Source organism: Eriocheir sinensis, chromosome 37 (genome assembly GCF_024679095.1).
Source record: "Eriocheir sinensis breed Jianghai 21 chromosome 37, ASM2467909v1, whole genome shotgun sequence".
In the NCBI taxonomy this organism is placed as follows: domain Eukaryota; kingdom Metazoa; phylum Arthropoda; class Malacostraca; order Decapoda; family Varunidae; genus Eriocheir; species Eriocheir sinensis.
Genome location: NC_066545.1, coordinates 7,866,571 through 7,889,070, shown reverse-complemented (window position 1 = coordinate 7,889,070; position 22,500 = coordinate 7,866,571). Strand labels below are relative to the sequence as shown.

Genomic DNA, 22,500 nt, shown 5'->3' with positions numbered 1-22,500 from the left:
AAAGGAGACAGCTCAAAGGCACAAAAAAAGGAAACAATAATAAAAAAAAAGCCCGCTACTTACTGCTCCTAAAAAGAATCCAAAGAGGTATGGAAGTGGAGTGGGCTTGGTCTCGGTTAGTATGTGGAGTAGAGACCATAAGTACATTATCATAAGAACGTGAGGAGTCTGCAAGAGGTCGATTGGTCTGAACAAGGCAGCTCCTGTGAACCTAACCCCACCTAACCTCACTATCCATGACCAACGTTGCCAAACTGTCGTCCTCAACCTCTAACATTTACCGATTTCCGACCCCAAAAAACTGTCTCTTGGGCCCCAATAACGAGATTAATTTGTAGTTATCGGTAAAATAGTTAATTGCTGATGTTTCTTAGCAATGGTTACGCGTCAGAAACCGGGCAACTCTATGGCCTGAGTACGACAATCTGGGAAACAACGATATCCATGGCTTTATCCAACCACCTCTTGAATGTGTCTGGTATTGGCACCCACAACATGACTGCCAAGCCTGTTCCACTCATCCACAACTCTTCTTTATTTTCTGCTGTTTCTGACTCTTCAATCTCTCCCTCCCTCTCCTCTTCCTCCTCTTCCTCCTTCATCTGTTTTCCTAGTTAGGCTAGTTAGTTTGTTAGTTAAGTAGTTAGTTTAATTAATTTTACTGTATTATTTGTTTATTTATTTATTTATTTTGTTATTTTATTTTGTAATTTTGTTTTTCTTTTCTTTTTCTATTTCTTTTCTTTCTTTTCTTTTCTTTTCTTTTTTTCTTGATGTTATTTTCTTATTGATGTTTCTCTTTGATGTTCTTTTTCCTACATCATCCTCTTTGTTGATGTTCTTAGTTGGTCTGGGTGAGCCGCTTTCCTCCCAGAAGAGACCCACCCATAATTTTGGTGATGTTAGTGAGGGCCGAAAGGTGGATGATGTTTCTTATATTTTTCTTTTCTTGATGTTTTTCTTTTTCGATATTTTTCTGTTCTTTTCATGTTTTCCATATTTTTTCTTGATGTTCTTTTCTATATCATCCTCTTGTTGATGTTCTTTGGTCTGGATGAGCCTTTTTCTCCCCAGAAGAGACCCACCCATAATTTTGGTGATGTTACTGAGGGCCGAAAGGTGGATGATGTTACTTATGTTTTCTTTTCTTGATGTCGTGTTTTTCTTGTTCTTTTGATTGATGTTTATCTTTTTTCTTTTCTGTTTCTTTTTTTCATTCTTTTTTATGTTCTTTTCTTTATCATCCTCTTGTTGATGTTCTTTGATGGTCTGGGTGCGCCTCTTTCCTCCCAGAAGAGACCCACCCATAATTTTGGTGATGTTACTTAGGGCCGAAAGGTGGATGATGATTCTTTGTATTTTTCTTGATGTTGTTCTTTTATTGCTGTTACTTTTCTTTTCGATGTTTTTTCTTTTCTATTTCTCTTTTTCATGCTTTCTTGATGTTCTTTTCTCTATCATCCCTTGTTGATGTTCTTTGGTCTGGATGAGCCTCTTTCTCCCCAGAAGAGACCCACCCATAATTTTGGTGATGTTAGTTAGGGCCGAAAGGTGGATGATCTGTGTTTGCTTTTTCTTTTCTCGATGTTTCGTTTCTATATTTTCCTTTTTCTGGTATTCTTTTTCATTTTCATTTTCTTTGGTGTTCCCATCACGTGGATTGTCTACGACATCTAACGGGCACCACAAGCCCGGGTTTGTTGTTCGGAGTTTGCTCTCCTAGGCAGATTGCCTACCACGGCTGACGAGCTCCACCTGCCCGGGTTTGTTGTTCGGAGTTTGCTCTCCTAGGCAGATTGCCTACCACGGCTGACGAGCTCCACCTGCCCGGGTTTGTTGTTCGGAGTTTGCTCTCCTAGGCAGATTGCCTACCACGGCTGACGAGCTCCACCTGCCCGGGTTTATTGTTCGGAGTTTGCTCTCCTAGGTGTATTGCCTATGACGGCTCACGAGCCCAACCTGTCCGGGTTTATTGTTCGGAGTTTGCTCTCCTAGGTGTATTGCCTATGACGGCTCACGAGCCCAACCTGCCCGGGTTTATTATTCGGAGTTTGCTCTCCTAGGTGTATTGCCTATGACGGCTCACGAGCCCAACCTGTCCGGGTTTATTGTTCGGAGTTTGCTCTCCTAGGTGTATTGCCTATGACGGCTCACGAGCCCAACCTGTCCGGGTTTGTTATTCGGAGTTGTCCCTCTCCTAGGTGAATTGCCTACCACGGCTAACGAGCTCCACCTGCCCGGGTTTGTTGTTCGGAGTTTGCTCTCCTAGGCGAATTGCCTACCACGGCTAACGACCTCCACCTGTCCGGGTTTGTTGTTCGGAGTTTGCTCTCCTAGGCGAATTGCCTACCACGGCTAACGAGCTCCACCTTCCCGGGTTTGTTTAGAGTTTGCTCTCCTAGGTGTATTGCCTACCACGGCTAACGAGCCACACCTGCCCGGGTTTGTTTAGAGTTTGCTCTCCTAGGTAGATTGCCTACCACGGCTAACGAGCCCCACCTGCCCGGGTTTGTTTAGAGTTTGCTCTCCTAGGTAGATTGCCTACCACGGCTAACGAGCTCCACCTGCCCGGGTTTGTTTAGAGTTTGCTCTCCTAGGTAGATTGCCTACCACGGCTAACGAGCTCCACCTGCCCGGGTTTGTTTAGAGTTTGCTCTCCTAGGCAGACTGCCTACCACGGCTAACGAGCCCCACCTGCCCGGGTTTGTTTAGAGTTTGCTCTCCTAGGCAGATCGCCTACCACGGCTAACGAGCCCCACCTGCCCGGGTTTGTTTAGAGTTTGCTCTCCTAGGCAGACTGCCTACCACGGCTAACGAGCCCCACCTGCCCGGGTTTGTTTAGAGTTTGCTCTCCTAGGCAGACTGCCTACCACGGCTAACGAGCTCCACCTGCCCGGGTTTGTTTAGAGTTTGCTCTCCTAGGCAGATTGCCTACCACGGCTAACGAGCTCCACCTGCCCGGGTTTGTTTAGAGTTTGCTCTCCTAGGCAGATTGCCTACCACGGCTAACGAGCTCCACCTGCCCGGGTTTGTTTAGAGTTTGCTCTCCTAGGCAGACTGCCTACCACGGCTAACGAGCTCCACCTGCCCGGGTTTGTTTAGAGTTTGCTCTCCTAGGCAGACTGCCTACCACGGCTAACGAGCTCCACCTGCCCGGGTTTGTTTAGAGTTTGCTCTCCTAGGCAGATTGCCTACCACGGCTAACGAGCCCCACCTGCCCGGGTTTGTTTAGAGTTTGCTCTCCTAGGCAGATTGCCTACCACGGCTAACGAGCCCCACCTGCCCGGTTTGTTGTTCGGAGTTTGCTCTCTTAGGCATATTGCCTACCACGGTTATGGAACCTCACTGCTCAGCTCTGTAGCTGGAAGTTCTCGGGCACCTCCGTCGGGGCCCCGGGGGACGCTTAGGTGCCCTGCCGGGAGCCCTCCACTCCTGCCATGCTCTCCAGGGAGACCTTGGGCTCGCTGGCGCTGCCCCGCCCCGCCGAGGCGAGGAGGGTGAATACAAGAGCTCGCTTCTTAAAACTACCAGACTGGATTATGAAATTAATCAAAAATACCGAAAAGTCGCCGATCACCGAGTTTATCGGTTCTGGGATGGAAGGCCGGAGGGCCTCGGGGACGAGCACAAGCATCCAAAGGAATCCTGGCGACGGCTTGCGGCGCGGCGGCCGTCTCCTCTTCTTCTTACTTTCGATATTTCCTTTTTATTATATTTTCCTTTTCTGATTAATTGACTGATTTTACTTAATAAGAATTGGTTCACTATTTAACATCTTTCAGCTTCATTACATTCATCCAGCTGATGAGTTGAAACACTTATAGTGAGTGTGCTGACGCTCACGAGGACGGCGGCGGCCCAATAAAGTTTCCTAACATTTCCACTGGCGTCCCACTTCTGAAGGGTCGTCTGTTTCTTTATCTTTCTGTTCTTTATTTAATTTTATTTTTCCCTTTCTTTCATCCCTGCTCTCCATCTATATAGTTCTTTTCGTTCTTTTCTCTCTCTCTCTCTCTCTCTCTCTCTCTCTCTCTCTCTCTCTCTCTCTCTCTCTCTCTCTCTCTCTCTCTCTCTCTCTCTCTCTCTCTCTCTCTCTCTCTCTCTCTCTCTCTCACACACACACACACACACACACACACACACACAAACACACACACAACATTCTCCTTTACATATAGTTTCATCTCTTTGCGAAAATTATGAATATATATTGATTTCAGAGAGAGAGAGAGAGGAGGAGAGAGAGAGGAGAAAGAGAGGAAGAAGATGAAGAAGAGAAGAAGGAAGATGTGAGAAGAAAGACAGAAAAAATAATTGCAAGTGGATGAAAACAAGGAAGAAAAGAAGAAAGGGAGGAAGAAGAATAAGGGTGGTGATGGTGTTGAGATGGTGTGTTGCTGTCTCGTTTTGGTGATGGTGATTGAAGTAGAAGTTTGAGGATATGTATGGTTGCTGGTTGATAGGTTGTTTCATGGTGGTTGTGACTCATAATTGATTGGTAACAATGGTGGTGGTAGTGGAGGATACATGTTTAAAAGTAGTGGATATTGTTGTTGATCATTACCTGACTCACCTTTCCCAGTAGTCAATTACCTGAGCGATTAGATGACGCAAGAATTAAGGGTCTACCTGGTCTTGCGGTCACCCAGTCGATTGGTCTGTCTGGATTAGGCGAACTGCGTAACTGTTCTCTCTCTCTCTCTCTCTCTCTCTCTCTCTCTCTCTCTCTCTCTCTCTCTCTCGTCACGCATTAGTCCTATTTGGCTCAACAGTATTATGTTTTCCAATCTGTTTATTTAGTTCACTGCATATTCCTTTTTTTCACCTTTTTATACCTTTCCACCCTACTAATTATATGAAAGAACTGGTATTAATTTAAGGTGCATGGAGCGTAAAAGTGTTAATCTTTTTTCGTGTTTTAAGTTTTTGAGGAAGATGAAGTCAGAGTCGGTGATTGGAGGATGGATTCGGAGGTGTTGATTGCATGGCGTGACTTTCCTCTACTCCTTAAATCAGGGATCGTCGTTACCTTACCCTTCCCTTCCTACCTTTCATCATCCATTTATTGATTCCTAGTTCCCCCCTTCTTGATTCTTCCCTTCCCTCATTCCATTATTTTCTCCTCTCATTATAGATATCTTATTTCAACTTTCATTCATTCATTCATGTATTCCATCCATCTATCCTACCTTTCCTTACTTAATCACTTACTTACTTTATTTACTTGCCTACTTTCTTGCTTCCCTCCTTCGCTGTTTCCTTCATATTTTTCTTTCTTAATTTCGATCATAATTACTTCAACTTTCTTCCATCTTTTCTTTATATATTTCCTCTTTTCTTCCTTCCTTCCTTTCTTTCCTCCTTCCTTCTGCCCTTATTCCCTTCCTCCTTGTATCTAATTCTGCTTCATATTTAGGCCAAAGTTTCATTCCGTTTGCAAAGTCATCGCTTTAATTTTCGTTTTTCTCTCGTATTTTTTTTCTCCTTTTTCTTTTTCATAGTTTTCGCAAGGTGACGTTTTTCTTGCGTGTGTGTGCTGGTCGAGGGTCAGTCAAAGGTTTGAGGTTGTCCAGTCGATACGTGTGTGTGTGTGTGTGTGTGTGTGTGTGTGTGTGTGTGTGTTTAATGACTCACACTCCTTGTTGCCTAGCCGACTTTTTTTTCTTCCTCCCTTTTTCTTTCCCTTCCCTCTAATCGATTTACACACACACACACACACACACACACACACACACACACCATACCAGGCTGCTTTTATCTTTCCTCAGGTATAAAAATTTGAATAAACTTGGTACACCACATCTTGAAACCCGGATTGCTCTTTATCTATTTATTTGTTTATTTGTGGCTCGGTGTGTAGATGAAAGTCAATGCTTGTGTTAGTACTTCAACGAGTTAACTAAATATATATTCTGCTATGCTCTCATTAACAAAGGAGATGCCATGCTTGAGCTGGTTGGGAAATGCGTGTGTGCAGAGGTGCGTGAATATGTTGGTTTTGATGATGGTGCTGGTGCTAATGCTGATTGGGGGAAATGAGAAAGAAAGGTATGAAGGAAATGACGAAGGGAAAGGAAGAAGTGAAGGAAGACAGAAGGGAAGGAAGAAAAGAGGATTTTTTTTTTAAAGAAAGGAAGGAAGAAAGAGTTGAAGGAAGTAATAATGATGGGAATTTAGATAGAAAGCTAAATGTAAATCAGCATACACGAGAGAAAGTTAACGTTTAAACTATTCTATGCTGTTTTGTTGATGATGATGATGATGAAAAAGATGATGTTGATGATGATGCTTATGACTATGCTGGTTTTGTTGCTGCTGTTGTTGTTGTTGTTGTTGTTGTTGATGATGATGCTGTACTTGTTTATGATATTAGATTTATCGTCTTAATCACAGGGAAACGTCAGTGTTGAAAAATACATTAAAACCTTAATACATACAAACTGGAAATGTATTTTGTAACTTTGTCAGATGCGTATAAAATCAACCGATAATATAAGACGTTTTTACGTGTATACATTTGTTTAAAGGTGATAATATTGAGAGAGAGAGAGAGAGAGAGAGAGAGAGAGAGAGAGAGAGAGAGAGAGAGAGAGAGAGAGAGAGAGAGAGAGAGCACATCAAAGTCGTCGATACCGGTTGACAGAGAAAAAAAAAAATCGCCTCACACTAAAACAGGAAATCACCACCACCCAGCCAGCCAGGTACTCAGGCGGACCAGGCTCAGATCACTTCAGGTGTAACAAGAAACACAGGTAACCGTGATGAAGGAGAGGAGCCGTTTCCGGGTAGACGGGAGGAAGAACCGATCAATCAGCCAAACAACCAATCAACCAGAGAGCGACATGAACAAAAAGGGAAGGGGAAAAAAAAAGCAGGAAGGTAATAGAAAAAAATGATAATCTAACGTAACTGTCTCGATGCGTCACACACACACACACACACACACACACACACACCTTAGATCGATAACAAGGCGTGGAGATCGATGGAGGTGACGTGAAGTTGTAGGCAAAATATGAAGCAAGAAAAATAAGAAAGAAACAAGAAACATCATCGAATTGCTTATGGATGAAGTTGTAAATCTGTGGTCATGGAAAAAGTGACTATATAGAATTAAAGAAAAAAGAGAGGGAAGGTTATTTACAAAGGGCATGGAACAAGGTGGAGGTGAAGCCGGAACGTGGAGGAAGGAAAGAGAGAGAACAGGACAAAAAAGAAGATATCGAAGGTGGAGGAAGAGGAACTAGAATAGGAAGAGAAAAAGAAAGGTCTAACTCTTCCAAATGGCACAGGTTAAAGGAAGAAAAAAAGGAGGAAGTACCCGTGGCCGGAGTTCGTTACCAGCCCTTCCTCCTCCTCCTCCTCCTCCTCCTCCTCCTCCTCTCCTCCTCCAATTATGGTACTGAGACACGAACTTCCTTAGATATGATTTGGCATGATGACAAGAGAGAGAGAGAGAGAGAGAGAGAGAGAGAGAGAGAGAGAGAGAGAGAGAGAGAGAGAGAAACAATGCCATAGAAGGGGACGAGGTAATGGAAATCATGACACGTTTGGCAGAAAAGTGAGACGGATTAAAGAAAAAAAAAAAAGATATCCTGAAGTGAGAAAGTTGATCCGAGAGAGAGAGAGAGAGAGAGAGAGAGAGAGAGAGAGAGAGAGAGAGAGAGAGAGAGAGAGAGAGAGAGAGAGAGAGAGTCATTCTTTTCCTTGATTCTCCACGCACGAAAAATAAAAATAGAGGAGGCATATACGAATCAGTGAAGGGAATGGAAACAAGAGGTGAAAGGGAAAATGTGCAGAAACTTGTTGGAAAGGTGATCATTCAAAGAAAAGCTCAGGATATAAACGCTTTAAAAACAAACAGAAAGAAAGAGTGATGCCGCGCCACGTTAAAAATATTATGGAAAATTAACATCCCAGAAGATAGGAAAGGCAAAGGGAAACTAACCTGTTGCAAGTAAAAGTAAAAGTTTGGAAAATTGAACGTGAAAAAAAATAATAACTGCGTAAAAATTATAGAAAAAAAACATGGAAAATATAGAAATAACAAAATCGTCTATCTACATTTTTCTTTAATTGACTTGACTGATGATGATGATGATGATGATGATTATGAAGAAGAGGAGGAGGGGGAAGTAGAAGGAGAGGAGAAAATTGTAGTTGAATAAGAGAAGAGGAAAAAGGAAAACAGTTATAGTACGGAAGACGAAGGGCAATGAAAAAATAACGAAACTAAACCAAGGAAAGAAGAAGAGGAAGAAGCTAATATAATGATAACAATGATGGTGATGATGATGATAGTGATGGAGGTGGTGATGATAGCTGTGGTTATGCTGCTGATGGTGACGGCGAAGGTGAAAGGTTAATGAAGAGGCTGTTGGGCAGGAATCCAGGACAGGAGTTACCTTTCTCCTCCACTGTCTCTGCTCACCTGCTTGACGCCTTACATGGCCGGCCCTCACTGGTTTGTCTTACGTGTTGTATGCGTGGGGGGGAAGGAGGAGGAGGAGAAGGAGAAGGAGGAGGAGGAGGAGGAGGAGGAGGAGGAGGAGGAGGAGGAGGAGGAGAAGAAGAAGAGGAAAGGGAGGAAAAAGAAGAAGAAGAAGAAGAAGAAGAAAAGAGAAGAAGAAGGATATGGAGAAAGAAGAGATGATTTTTTTTTCAAAGTAGAAGAAAAAGAAAGAAAGAAAAAAGAAGATGAAAAGGAGGTGGAGGAAAATAAGTAGACAAAAGAAGGGGAGGAGGAAAGGGAAGAAGAGAAGCAAAGGTAAAAAGTAATAAATAAAGGGAAAAAGGAAGACAAGTTATAAGAGAGAGAGAGAGAGAGAGAGAGAGAGAGCACTGAAGGGGTGTGGGAAGGGCCTGCCTCGGCACCTCTCACACACCTTACCCTTAGGCTGGGTTCGTGACCACCTCAACCACCACAACCACCCCACCACCACCGCCACCTCCGACACCACCATAACCACCTCTACTTGGCACCACATGGCACTTCCCTCAGGCACTCAATTCCGATAACAACAACAACAACAACAGCAGCAGCAACAAATACTATTACTATTCATATTACTTTTGTTTTCTCTACTTCGTGTACCCCAAAAAGAAAAACAATATAACGACAACAGCAGCAACAACAACAAATACAAAAAATAATAATTCTACTCATTGTATTTACTGTTTGTTGACTACGTTTACCCCTACAAATAGCATAAAAAGAACAACTACAAGATAACAACAACAACAACAACAAACCTATAATGTCACCTACACAACTAAAAAAAACTCAACGCCCCCCCCCAAAATTTTAACCACCATAGCATCCTAAAAATGAAAATGACCATAAAAAAGTACACCATTAAATTTTCAGGAGTTAATCTGCCTAACGATGTATGGCAAAATGACACGGAAGATTGAGGGAGTTAGTGAGGCTTGGTATGTGGGTAGAGAGGGTGAAAGGGAAGGGGAGAAGGGGTGAAGGGAGCCTAAATGGAAAGGGAGATAGGGAGATTTCGTGTGGGGCAGTGTGTGTGGGTGAGAAAGAGGGATGGGAGAAAAAATGATTGGGTGGGAGAGACAGATGGACAGACAAACAGAGAGACAGACAGACAGGTACTAAATAGATAGATAGATAGATAGACAGACAGATAAATCACAGACAAGCACATGCATTCAGAAATAGTAGGTAATCCTGACACACACACACACACACACACACACACACACACACACACACACACGGGTCAAGGCGGGCTGGTGAGTGGTGATGCTGATGGTGGTGGTGATGGTAATGGTGGTGATGCTGATGGTGGTGGTGCTGGCTGCCGGGGGTCATCCCTCAAGCGTGACCTGTTATGCGACCTCATTCCTGTGTGTGTGTGTGTGTGTGTGTGTGTGTGTGTGTGTGTGTGTGTGTGTGTGTGTGTGTGTGTGAGTGTGTGTGTGTGTGTGTATTAGACTACTAGAAGAAAGTAAGAAGGAAGGAGAGAAGAGGAAAAAGTAAAGATGAAGAGAGAGGAAGGAAGAAAGACGGAGAAAGGAAGGGGGGATGGTGTGTGTGTGTGTGTGTGTGTGTGTGTGTGTGTGTGTGTGTCTGTCTGCCTCTCCATTCTCTGATAGCAAAAACGTAAGACAGTAAACTTTATGTGCTGCTGATAATATGCCCTATTCCCTCTCTTTCGTTATATTCCTTTTTAATTTTCTTCACTTACTTCATTAACTTCACTTTCTAAAACATCAACTTCATACTGTTTTCCTGTTTTTGCTTTTTTTACCATACTGTCTCAATCTGCACCTGTCAATCTGGGACCTTTTAACATTCTCTCTTTTTTAGGCTTTAGATGAAGAGGAAGGTAAAAGGGGTGGTTAGAGTTGGATGAATGAAAGTGAGTGAGTATGAATAGTAGAGATGGATAGAGATTAGATAAGCTGGGTGATAGGGGCCAGGAGGTGAGAGGTTAATGAGGGAGCTAATGAGGTGGATGATTTATCGGGTGAGGTAATGGAGGTATGGGAGAATTTGTGGAAAGGAGTGGATATTAAATGGATGTGGATAGTGAAGATGGATAAAGATGGAGTGGTTGAATCTGATAGGGGAGAACGGGTGAAAGGGGTGGTTAGGTTCATGTGGATAGTGTAGATGGAGATGGATGATAGGTGGGTGATGATGGTGTTGATAATGGAGGAGGAGGTGGAATGGGGTGGATAGGGGTGAGGGGGAGGATGGAGGAGGGGGAGAGTGGAGACAGGAAAGGGATAGGTCGTTCCCACACTAGGTCACCGTTAGTCTGTTTCCCCTCTCCCTCCCCTCCTCCTCCACCTCCTGTTGTTTGTTCTTCCTTTGTGTTCCTTTGTGTTCCTCCTTCCGTCATTTCCCTTTCTCCTTCAGTCCTCCTTTTACCTCCCTGGGCTCATTTACATCTCTCTCTTTCTCTCTCCTTCTCCTTCCCCTTTACTACCTATCCAAAGCCTCCCCCCGTTCCTCCTCCTCCTCCTCCTCCTCCTCCTCTTGCTCTTCCTTTCACCCCGTCGGCATGAGGCTCCAATTTTTTTTTTCCTTCTCTTTTGGAATGGAATGTAAATCTCTGCTCTTTAAGGCCACGTACTTGTTGTTGTTGTTCTTTTTCTTTTTCCTTTCTTCATCTTCTCCTCCTTCTTCTTCTTTGTCATCTTCGTCTTCTTCTTTTGTTGTTGTTTGTCGTTGTTGCTATCTTTGTTATTTTTATTCGTTGTTATTATTGTTACTACTACTATTACTATTACTACTACTACTTCTGTTACTACTACTACTACTACTACTACTACTACTTTCGTCATCATCATCATCATCATCATCATCGTCGCCATGGTAATCCTTCTTTATTAATCCATGTTGTGGTTAGGGAAGGGGGAAGGGAAGGAAGTATATACGCCGTTTTCATTCCATTGTCTCAGAAGAAAACAATTAACTCGCGTGCCTCTTGTTACATCATCCAGGCCGCTGAAGTGTGGTGTGGCGAGCCTTAATTAACTTGTACATTCTCCTTATTATATCATTTACACTGTTTGGGATGTGTTGCGTCCTGCGATGAAATTAAACTTGCCTAACAAAACAGTAAATATAGAGTCTTAGATATAGCGATATAGTATGATAGTAAACTTTATATGCTTCCTATAATATGCACTTTTTCTATGGTTCGTGGTACTGAGTTAATTCCCGCCACTAGCTCAAGGGGCCAATGTGATGGAGATGAACACTGAGGCCACGCGCAGGTTTAGCGTATACCCCTCAACTTCACCGCACATCTTCCGTTATTTTCCTTATATCATCTTTACATTATACTTTCTTCATAGGAGCAGCAGTGATTAGCAGGCTTTTTTAGTTATTTATTTTTGCCCTTGAATTGCTTCCTTTACTGTAAAAAATAAACATCATGGCGACAGCTGTTCGAGTCTCCCAGGACACTATTGGTGGAGTTCGATGTCACTTATTATAGTTGCACAGTAAACAGCAGTTCAGTGGTAGACGGGTTTATAGGTCCATATTCTCAAACATATCGAGACTTCCACGCCCACATTTCATGAAATTTCCGTAGAGGTTGTATTAGTATTTCCACTAGTGATAGTCTGACAAGGCTTCTGAACCATGAACGTGAAAAAAACTCTTATGAGAACCCGACTAATCTCCGCTGTGGCCTTCGGTAACAGTAATTGTGAGAAGCGAAAGTGTCTGAGAATACGGGGCTAACATTGCAGTCTCCCGGTAGTGTTTGTTGCTCTCCGTTAATCCTGACTAGCGGGACAGCAGCTCGTTTCAATAATAAATAGATAAATCTTCTCCCTAATCCTCGTGTCATAGTCCAACACAGTGTCATTGTCAGCGCCTAAACAAAACTGTATTCTCCATAATGGTCCGGTTTTCCACTCGACACCAAATACAAAAAAGATTCACTGTATAGTCTGAAATTTCTTAGCCTCTACATGAACTACAAACACTATAGTATGGAATTTTCATCGTCTTCAATATTTACTTTTGGAGCTTATATATACAAACCCGCTGTGTCAAACTGAGGAACTCCTGGCCTTAGTCTGTGGAAGGGAGGAGGAGCACAGTCATCTTCCTCCCTTGGGGTATAACCACAATAAGGAGACAAAAAAGCAAGTATAATGGACCAGGAAGTTTGTGAAAGATTGCCTCTCCCTACTTAACTTTCATTCTATCTGCTCAATAATAGTAAAAGTAGATAGACAATTTCAATGTATGGTACATAAAGGCAGTGGCTCTTGTTTAACTTGGAAACACGTTCATGTCGTTGTATTGCGTGACAGCCGTTTGATTTGTTCCAGTCCCTGCGTTACTGAGACATTCTTCTCTCAAGGCTGCCAGTCGAAGAAAATGTGATGTGGCGCTAGAGAATCAGGGAGAATGGTTGTCTTGTAGGGATGACTCAAGGCATTTGATTTTTTTTTCATCGCAGTCGTCGTTGTCGTCTTCCTCGTTGTTGTAGTCATATAGATGGTAGTAAAAAAAGTGTAATATTAATTGAGTTTAATTGAGTTTAAATCTTCTTTTTATTTCCATCTATCTAATCTCTCTATCTATATATATATATATATATATATATATATATATATATATATATATATATATATATATATGTGTGTGTGTGTGTGTGTGTGTGTGTGTGTGTGTGTGTATTCATCTATTCATTCTATCTATTCATTCTATCTATATATATATATATATATATATATATATATATATATATATATATATATATATATATATATATATATATGTGTGTGTGTGTGTGGGGGTGTGTGTGTGTGTGTGTGTGTGTGTGTGTGTGTGTGTGTGTGTGTGTGTGTGTGTGTGTATCTAGCTATCTATTTATCTATCTATATCTATCTATCTATCTATATATATATATATATATATATATATATATATATATATATATATATATATATATATATATATATATATATATATATAGCTATATGTGTGTGTGTGTGTGTGTGTGTGTATCTATCTATCTATTTTTTCTATCTATCTATCCATCTCTCTATCTATCTATCTATATATATATATATATATATATATATATATATATATATATATATATATATATATATATATATATATATATATATATATATATAAATATATATATATATATATATATATATATATATATATATATATATATATATATATATATATATATATATATATACATATATATATATACATATATATATATATATATATATATCTATATATATATGTTTCTGTGTGTGTGTGTGTGTGTGTGTGTGTGTGTGTGTATATATATATATATATATATATATATATATATATATATATATATATATATTTATATCTATCTATCTATATCTGTGTGTGTGTGTGTGTGTGTGTGTGTGTGTGTGTGTGTGTGTGTGTGTGTGTGTGTGTGTGTGTCTATCTATCTATATCTGTGTGTGTGTGTGTGTGTGTGTGTGTGTGTGTGTGTGTGTGTGTGTGTCTATCTATATCTGTGTGTGTGTGTGTGTGTGTGTGTGTGTGTGTGTGTGTGTGTGTGTGTGTGTGTGTGTGTGTGTGTATCTATCTATCTATCTGTGTGTGTGTGTGTGTGTGTGTGTGTGTGTGTGTGTGTGTGTGTGTGTGTGTGTGTGTGTATCTATCTATCTATATCTGTGTGTGTGTGTGTGTGTGTGTGTGTGTGGCCTGGTGAGGTATTAAGCCCAGCAAGCCAGCAAACAGCAACGACAAGTCACGCTATTTTTCACCACCACCTTTCTCTTGTGGTCGCCGTTCACGTTCATTAGGCTTACCTGTGTGTGCGTGTTCTTACCTAATTGTATCTATAGGGAACTGAGTCGAGCTCGTTGTCCTCCGCATTGTAAGACTATCTTATTATATTTCTCAAAGTCTGTGAATATCTTATTTCACACACACGACTTCTTACGATAATATATTCGACGGATCCTGTCTGAAAAGTTAAATTTTACCGCATCTTTTTCTCTTTATTGTTTTGTTGGTAATGTTGTTGTTGTTCTGTCCTCTTGACGATGACTGTCTGGGTATAGTATATTCATAAATGTCAATCTTTTTGATTTTTCCTAGACATATTTACATCATTATCACATCACGCTTCTTCTTCTTTCTTCTAATATTAGTAAGTGTGTGTGGGGGGGGGGGGGGGAGAAGGATAAATAATAATAATTTTTCTTTAATAAAACTGGAAAAAGATCAAAACAAATTATGTAAGCAATTATAAAAGACTGGCATGTTAATAAAGGTGATGATAGTTACCTGTTTCCTCGACAGGTGTGTTTAGTAAAGAGAAACTCACGAAAAAACATAACTTCCCATATTTGTCTCCTCCTTTGTTTCCTTCCTGCCATATATTTACCTTCATACTCGCTCCCTTCCTTCATTTCCTCCCTCGTTCCCTTCCTTCCTTATGTTTACCTTCTTCCTCGTTCTCTTCCTTCCTTATATTTACCTTCTTCCTCGTTCCCTTCCTTCCTTATATTTACCTTCTTCCTCGTTCCCTTCCTTCCTTATATTTACCTTCTTCCTCGTTCCCTTCCTTCCTTATGTTTACCTTCTTCCTCGTTCCCTTCCTTCCTTATGTTTACCTTCTTCCTCGTTCCCTTCCTTCCTTATATTTACCTTCTTCCTCGTTCCCTTCCTTCCTTATGTTTACCTTCTTCCTCGTTCCCTTCCTTCCTTATGTTTACCTTCTTCCTCGTTCGCTTCCTTCCTTATGTTTACCTTCTTCCTCGTTCCCTTCCTTCCTTATGTTTACCTTCTTCCTCGTTCTCTTCCTTCCTTATATTTACCTTCTTCCTCGTTCCCTTCCTTCCTTATGTTTACCTTCTTCCTCGTTCCCTTCCTTCCTTATGTTTACCTTCTTCCTCGTTCCCTTCCTTCCTTATGTTTACCTTCTTCCTCGTTCTCTTCCTTCCTTATATTTACCTTCTTCCTCGTTCCCTTCCTTCCTTATGTTTACCTTCTTCCTCGTTCCCTTCCTTCCTTATATTTACCTTCTTCCTCGTTCCCTTCCTTCCTTATGTTTACCTTCTTCCTCGTTCCCTTCCTTCCTTATGTTTACCTTCTTCCTCGTTCCCTTCCTTCCTTATGTTTACCTTCTTCCTCGTTCCCTTCCTTCCTTATGTTTACCTTCTTCCTCGTTCTCTTCCTTCCTTATATTTACCTTCTTCCTCGTTCCCTTCCTTCCTTATATTTACCTTCTTCCTCGTTCCCTTCCTTCCTTATGTTTACCTTCTTCCTCGTTCCCTTCCTTCCTTATATTTACCTTCTTCCTCGTTCCCTTCCTTCCTTATATTTACCTTCTTCCTCGTTCCCTTCCTTCCTTATGTTTACCTTCTTCCTCGTTCCCTTCCTTCCTTATATTTACCTTCTTCCTCGTTCTCTTCCTTCCTTATATTTACCTTCTTCCTCGTTCCCTTCCTTCCTTATATTTACCTTCTTCCTCGTTCCCTTCCATTCTCATATTTATCATCCCCCTCGTTCCCTTCCTTCCTTTTATTTACCTTCTTCCTCGTTCCCTTCATTACCTCCCTCCCGTTTGCGTGTCAACACCGAGGAGTCATCACCGCAGTTCAGGAAATGGTGGTGAAGGTCATGGTGGTTGCGGTGGTGAGGGTGCTTGTGGTAACTGTCGTGGTGGTGATTCATTGGTGATGTTGACGAGTGTGTGGTGGTGGTTGTTTAGTGATGGTTCTGAAGGGTGGTGATGAGAGTGGACTAGTGGTGACGTGTGACAGTGGTGATGATGTTGGCTATTTCAGTGTGGTGGTGGTGTGGTGGGGGGGGAGTAGGGGTGGTTGTGGTCTACTTTCTAAAGTTAATATGATGGGGCTGTAAATTGGTGGTCGTGGTGGTGGTGGTGGTGATGATGGTGGTGGTGAGGAAGACTTGTTGCGGTAATGAGGACGGTTTTGTATATCTAATTGTGTGAATATGAGTTAGCAGGTCAGTATGTGGTGGTGGCGATAGTGGTGGATGTGGTGGAGGTGGTGAATACTAAGTGGGATGTGGTGATGGCGGTGATGAGCAGGGTAAGAAACGCACACGGAACGAACAACACGACAGCAGCACAACACACACAAAAAAAAAAACGCGAAATGCAACTGGGTCAAAAAAGAAAAGATAAAATGGTATAAGAATAAAATAAAGTAATACAACACAATTCAGCAAAAAAAATAAAAAAAAAGGAAAAAATACCCCCACAGTCCCTCAACACTATTAACAAAACACACAGCAATCCACAATAGAAAAAAAAATAGAACAAAATAATAAATCATATTACAATCTCAACCCAAATCCACATGCAACACCCAACCCAACCCAACGCAACACAAAGCAACACCCCAACACCCAACACCATGACAGCAACACAACGGGCACACTCACCATAGGAAGCAGACGTCTGGGGGGCATCGTCCGTGGTGGGGGCAGCTGTAGACATGCACCTCATCCCCCTCGGGCGGTGTGGGCGGGGGCGTGGGGGCGAACGTGGGCGGGGGAGGCGAGGGGGGAGGGTGGTGTGGGTGCCGGCGGCGGTGGGTTTTCCTCTCCATCTTCCCCCACACTTCCCCTAGATACTGCCGCCCTAGCCACAAGAGGAAGTGTACCTGGGGCTGCTGCAGGACACGGTGTAGTACCTGGCCCATGCTGCAGGGACCTCCTCTCCTACCACCCGCACATCCTCCATCATACCCACCGCCGCCCTCGCCGCCGCCGTCCCCCCCACAGCAGGGGCATGGCTCACTCTTGTCACCCGCCACCTCCCAACCGGACCCCCGCGACGTGGTATGTCTCTCCTAAAGGTTGGGGTCGTGACGCTTTGCTCGTGAGGGTCGTGTGTTCTTGTGTTCGGTCCTCAAGGTGTTCAGTGGTAAAAAGCCGCAGAAGTAACGTTGTCCTGTAATACGCCGCTAAAGTTGTATCACCGAACTTGTATGCCCTTAAATGTCACCCCGTTCGAATGTCATTTTTTGCTGTTCTCTCTTTTTTCTTCCTCCGGTTGTTGCCTCTTGATCTTATGGGTCTTATGTTATCTTATGTTATTGTATTCGAACCTCAATTCACTCTGAGAAGAAGCAACAGAAGTAACGCTCTCCTGTCTAAATCTTCAACGCTGTGTTTTTCGTTGTGTTCAGTATCCACCGCCGGAGCAGGGTCACGTGGCGTTGTCTCGTAGTTTCCAGCACAGACGCCAGACAGAAAGCACACTCATCACCACCATCATCGCTAGAATTGAATGTTACGTTCTCACAGCCACCACTTTGCACAGTCCTTCGTCAAATCACTGCACATCACTTCACTGTCAGCCACCGTTACTACTGAACATGAAGTGGTATACCAGACGAGGGAAAGAGGAAGAAAGGAGGAGAGGAGAAACTTTTACTGTCGCAGCCCAGCAAACACAACACGTACAGCCCTCTCCGTCACTTCCCTAGGCCACCGTCACAACAGAACCCGCCGTGGTATACTGTAAACGGGGGAAAGAGGAAGAAAGGAGGAGAGGAGAAACTTTTACTGTCGCAGCCCAGCCATCACACAACACACAGCCCTCTCCGTCACTTCCCTAGGCCACCGTCACAACAGAACCCGCCGTGGTATACTGTAAACGGGGGAAAGGGGAAAAAATGAGGAGAGAAGAAACTTATTGTCGCAGCCCAGCCATCCCACACACAGCCCTTTCCTCACTTTACTAACCACCCTAGGCCACCGTCACAACATAACCCTCCGTGGTGGACTGTAGACGAGGGAAAGGGGAAGAAATGAGGAGAGAAGAAACTTATTGTCGCAGCCCAGCCATCAGACACACAGCCCTTTCCTCATTTTACTAAGCCACCGTCACAGCAGAACCCGCCTTGGTGTACTATAGACGCTGGGAAAGAGGAAGAAAGGAGGAGAGAAGACACATGTTGCAGCCCAGCCATCACAACACACACAACCCCTCGTCAGAATCACTGCCCGTCACTTCATCACGGCACCACTGCCACATAAACTACCGTCAACTACCGGAGGAGGTCGTAATAACTCGATAAACAAATAAAGAAGAAGGGGAAAGAGAGAAGAAGATGTTGTGATTATTGTATACAACCATCACAAAACACACTACGCGTCACCTCATAACGATCACAAAGACACCATCGCCGTAGAACAGATTGTGGTAATCAACGTAAAGGAAGAAGGAAGGAAAGAGATAAGAGTGTTTGCTATTTTTATATCCCTCACACACACAGCTCTTCATCAGAATCACCCTTTAGAACAATCACAGACCCAACACAACAGGTCACTGGAACTAATACTTGAAGGAGGAGGCAAGAGGAAGGAAAGAAGATAATTTGATGTGGTTAGTCACTTCATAACACATTCAGAAATCATCACCTCGCATCACTTCATAACAATCACAGAACCGCAGACAGCCGCCGCCACCGCAGAACAGATGGTGAAGACTCTAATGAGATGAGTAGGAAGAAAGAATGTAAGGAGAAACCAGGAAGGAAGAAGCCACTCAGTAACAAACACAGGCCTTCGTCAGCATTACTTTACAACAGTCACAAACCCATCGTCGCGGCAGAACAGACAATAGTGGCTAGCAGAGGGAGGCCTGTAGGGAAAGCTGAAAAGAGGAAGAAAAGGAAGAAGAGAGAATATACTGTTGTTAGAACCACCATAAACACAATTCTTCGTCAGAATCACTTCACAACAATCGCAAACCCATTATCACCCCAGAACAAACTGTGGTAACTATACAAAGAAAAGGAGGAAAACGAAGGAAGAAATTTAAATCAGCTCTTGTAACAGCCACCATATTACACAATCCTTCGTCAGAATCACTTCATAACAGTCCCATGCCCACCATCACCGCAGAACAAACAAACTGTGATGGCTGTGTTAGGAGGAGGAGGAGGAAAGAGGACGGAAGGAAAGCAGAACCTGTTATTGTTGCTGTTTATGCTCTCGCGTGACAGCCCCGGCGCGCGTCTCGAGACAATGGGAACCTCAGGTCTTGTTCCAGCCAGCACCTGACGCGACCCACCCATTGTCTGGACCAAGACCCGCCCCAGCTTATTACAGACGCTCGTTGCGGCGTTCACAGACACGTTAATACACACCCATACAAGCTTAAACACGCTCACGCACCTCTTAAATCGTCTAAGCTTATTAAAATCACGTATAAATACTCACTTTGTAAACTAGGCACATTGAAAAACCTCTTTGCACACTGGACGCACAAGAGCACTTCAGTAACCCCGACAGGACGCGTCACAGCACCTCTTTACACCTCACAGCACACTCCTTGGCGCTCACACCTCCCTGCACCACCACCCGTCTAGCACACCGTCTTGTAATACCTGCACGAGCTGCGTCCAAGCGTCCCGCCCCGCCCCGCCTCTCGCGTGCACTCTCTTGCCTGCCGGCCGGCCTTGAGGGGACTGGAGTGCCGTCAGACTTGCTGCTGGGGGGAGAACCACAGCCTGAAGAAACTGGTCCCCTTTGTGCCACTGTACTCTCTCTCTCTCTCTCTCTCTCTCTCTCTCTCTCAAGGTCACGTCGCGGGTCCCGGGCAGCGGAAGTAGAAGTTACTGGGTGAAACAACACATGCTCGTCCCCGCCCACGTCGCCGCCGCCGCCGCTGCCGACCCTCCAGCCACCTAACCCGCCGGAAGTAGTGGTAGTAGTAGTAGTAGTAGTAATTTAGTGTTGTTCTTGTAGTAGTAGCAGTAGTAGTAGTAGTATAAGTCGTGGTCGTAGTGGTAATACAAAGACAACAAAAACAAAAAGCGACTCGGGGAAAAAGCCACGTAATAGTTCTCATACGGATAAGAAAAATAAAAATGCTTTATTCCTCTCAGCACCTCAGTATGACACGCATATAAAACGAAATAAAATAATCATAAAAATACAACAACAATAACAATAATAATAATAATAATAATAATAATAATAATAATAATAATGTTAGTCGTGAGCTGCAAGAAAACTAGCTCACGCAAGAGGACAGGAAAGTGGAGGGGGAGAGGGAGAGAACGGAGAATACCAAAGGGCAGTATTAACACAAAGGGAAATGAGAGAGAGAGAGAGAGAGAGAGAGAGAGAGAGAGAGATTGTGGGTGCGAGGAAGGTTTTGTGTGTGTGTGTGTGTGTGTGTATGTGTGAAAGAGGAATGAATTGCAGATCGCAGTGTACGTTTACAAGTCTAAAAAAAAAAGTGTGCATTCCTATCGAAGTGAATTATGAAGTTTTTTTTATACACAGCTAGCGATAATTTCCGGTAAAAATGCTCTCTCTCTCTCTCTCTCTCTCTCTCTCTCACGAGACAAAATTCAAATATTCAGACAGGACAAAAACAAACTGAATAACAAATAGGACTGAATACAGACAAGGACAGACGGCCTCTGGGAGGGGAGGAGGGTCGAAGGAACAAACACCGACCCGACTCTTTGTTGCTCCTGAAATTAATAGTTAACACGTATTGGAAAGTTCTTATTCCCACGACAGGTCCTACACACACACACACACACACACACACACACACACACACACACACACACACACACACACACACACGATGCCTGTAACAATACGGATAAGACTAATCACATGCTATTTATTTTCCTCTAGAATACACACACACACAAACACACACACAATACCTATAACAATTTGAGTAAGACAAATCACATACATTCTTTTCTCCAGAACACACACACACACACACACACACACACACACACACACACACACACACACACACACACACACACACACACACACACACACACGAGTCACGTTTGCTGTTCTCGGTTTCTAAGAACATGTCACTTTTTTTTTGTCATGCCATTGTCGAAGTGCTCTGGGAAATCATTAGTAAAAAGCAGAAAATATTTTGTGTGGAAGAAAAAAAACGATGAATGTTAAAATGTTGGGGTAGTTATTATTTGTTGTTGTTGTTGATGTTTCTTAGTTAACATATTTTTGATGGACTAACACAGTATTTACTTTCCTTCCATCATTCGGTTCATCATTTCATTACTCTTTCACTTCTACCTTTCATCCTTTCGCCACATTTCACCTCCTTCTATACTCCTTTTTCTTGCTCCCTCCCTCCTTTTCTCCCTTTCTACCCCCCTCTCCTTTACCTTCCTCTCCTTCCATCCTTCACTCACCTCCCATTCCTTCCATCCATTATTTTACCTTCGCTTCTCCTTTTCATCCTTTCACCACATCTCACCTCTCCCCTTTACTCCTTTCTCTTTCCCTCCCTCCTCCTTTTCTCCCTCTTCCTCCCTCTCCTTTGCCTTCCTCTCCTTTCATCATTCACTCTCCTTCCATTCCATCTATTTATCTTTCACTTCTGCTTTTTATACTTTCACTGAATATTACCTCTTTCTATACTACTATATTTTCCCTCCCTCATCATTTTCTCGCTCTTCCTCCCTCTCCTTTGCCTTTCTCTCCACCCATCCTTCACTCTCCTTCCATTCCTTTCATCCATCACTTTACTTTCGATTCTGCTCTTCTTCCTTTCACTCACCTCTCCCCTGTACTCCTCTTTATTTCCCCCTCCTTCCTTCTCTTCTCTCTTCCTCCCTCTCCTTTTACTCCTGCCTTCCAGCCCTTCACCTCCCCCCTCCAAGTACTTCCTCTGGCTAATCTATCCACCCCACCCTAATCATTACTTTCATTTATTTCCTCCCTTCCTTCCTCCCACACTTCCTCTTCTCTTTAGTGACTTTACTCCTACCTACCTCGCAGCCATTCGTCCTTCCTCATTCACCTCCACTTTAATCTTACTCATCCACCTACTACCTTCCTTTTTTTTCTTTCTTTCTCTTCCCTTCCTTTTCTTCTTTAATCTGTTCTTTTTATTGCTAACGTCCCTTCATCCGTTTTCCTTCATCTTCATATGCTAACCTGTCTTCCCACCCTTTTTTTTCCCTTTCTTTCCTCCCTTTCCTCCCATCCTATCC

General features: G+C 43.0%; 1 protein-coding gene and 1 long non-coding RNA gene across 43 annotated transcripts in view; both read right to left on the bottom strand.

Moving 5' to 3' along the window:
* LOC127008163 (serine-rich adhesin for platelets-like) overlaps positions 1-22,500 on the bottom strand; it is a 118,292-nt gene that overhangs the window by 91,843 nt on the left and 3,949 nt on the right. Inside the window, exon 2 of one of the 3 annotated variants that reach the window (XM_050879845.1) lies at positions 16,925-17,764. In XM_050879845.1, coding sequence (XP_050735802.1) covers positions 16,925-17,184 — 260 coding nt within the window. In that variant the 5' untranslated portion in view covers positions 17,185-17,764. Of the gene's footprint in view, positions 1-16,924; positions 17,857-22,500 lie in introns of all 3 variants that reach the window. The other 2 variants (XM_050879843.1, XM_050879844.1) reach the window with 2 other exon arrangements.
* LOC127008166 (uncharacterized) lies at positions 1,436-4,146 on the bottom strand. Of its 40 annotated transcripts, none has more exons than XR_007760882.1 (5): positions 3,020-4,146; positions 2,760-2,889; positions 2,435-2,694; positions 2,302-2,369; positions 1,436-2,233 (listed from the first exon to the last, which is right to left on the bottom strand). It is a non-coding gene; the product is annotated as an uncharacterized LOC127008166 (long non-coding RNA). The 40 variants fall into 40 exon arrangements; XR_007760883.1 differs by having other exon boundaries at positions 2,500-2,694; XR_007760884.1 differs by having other exon boundaries at positions 2,565-2,694.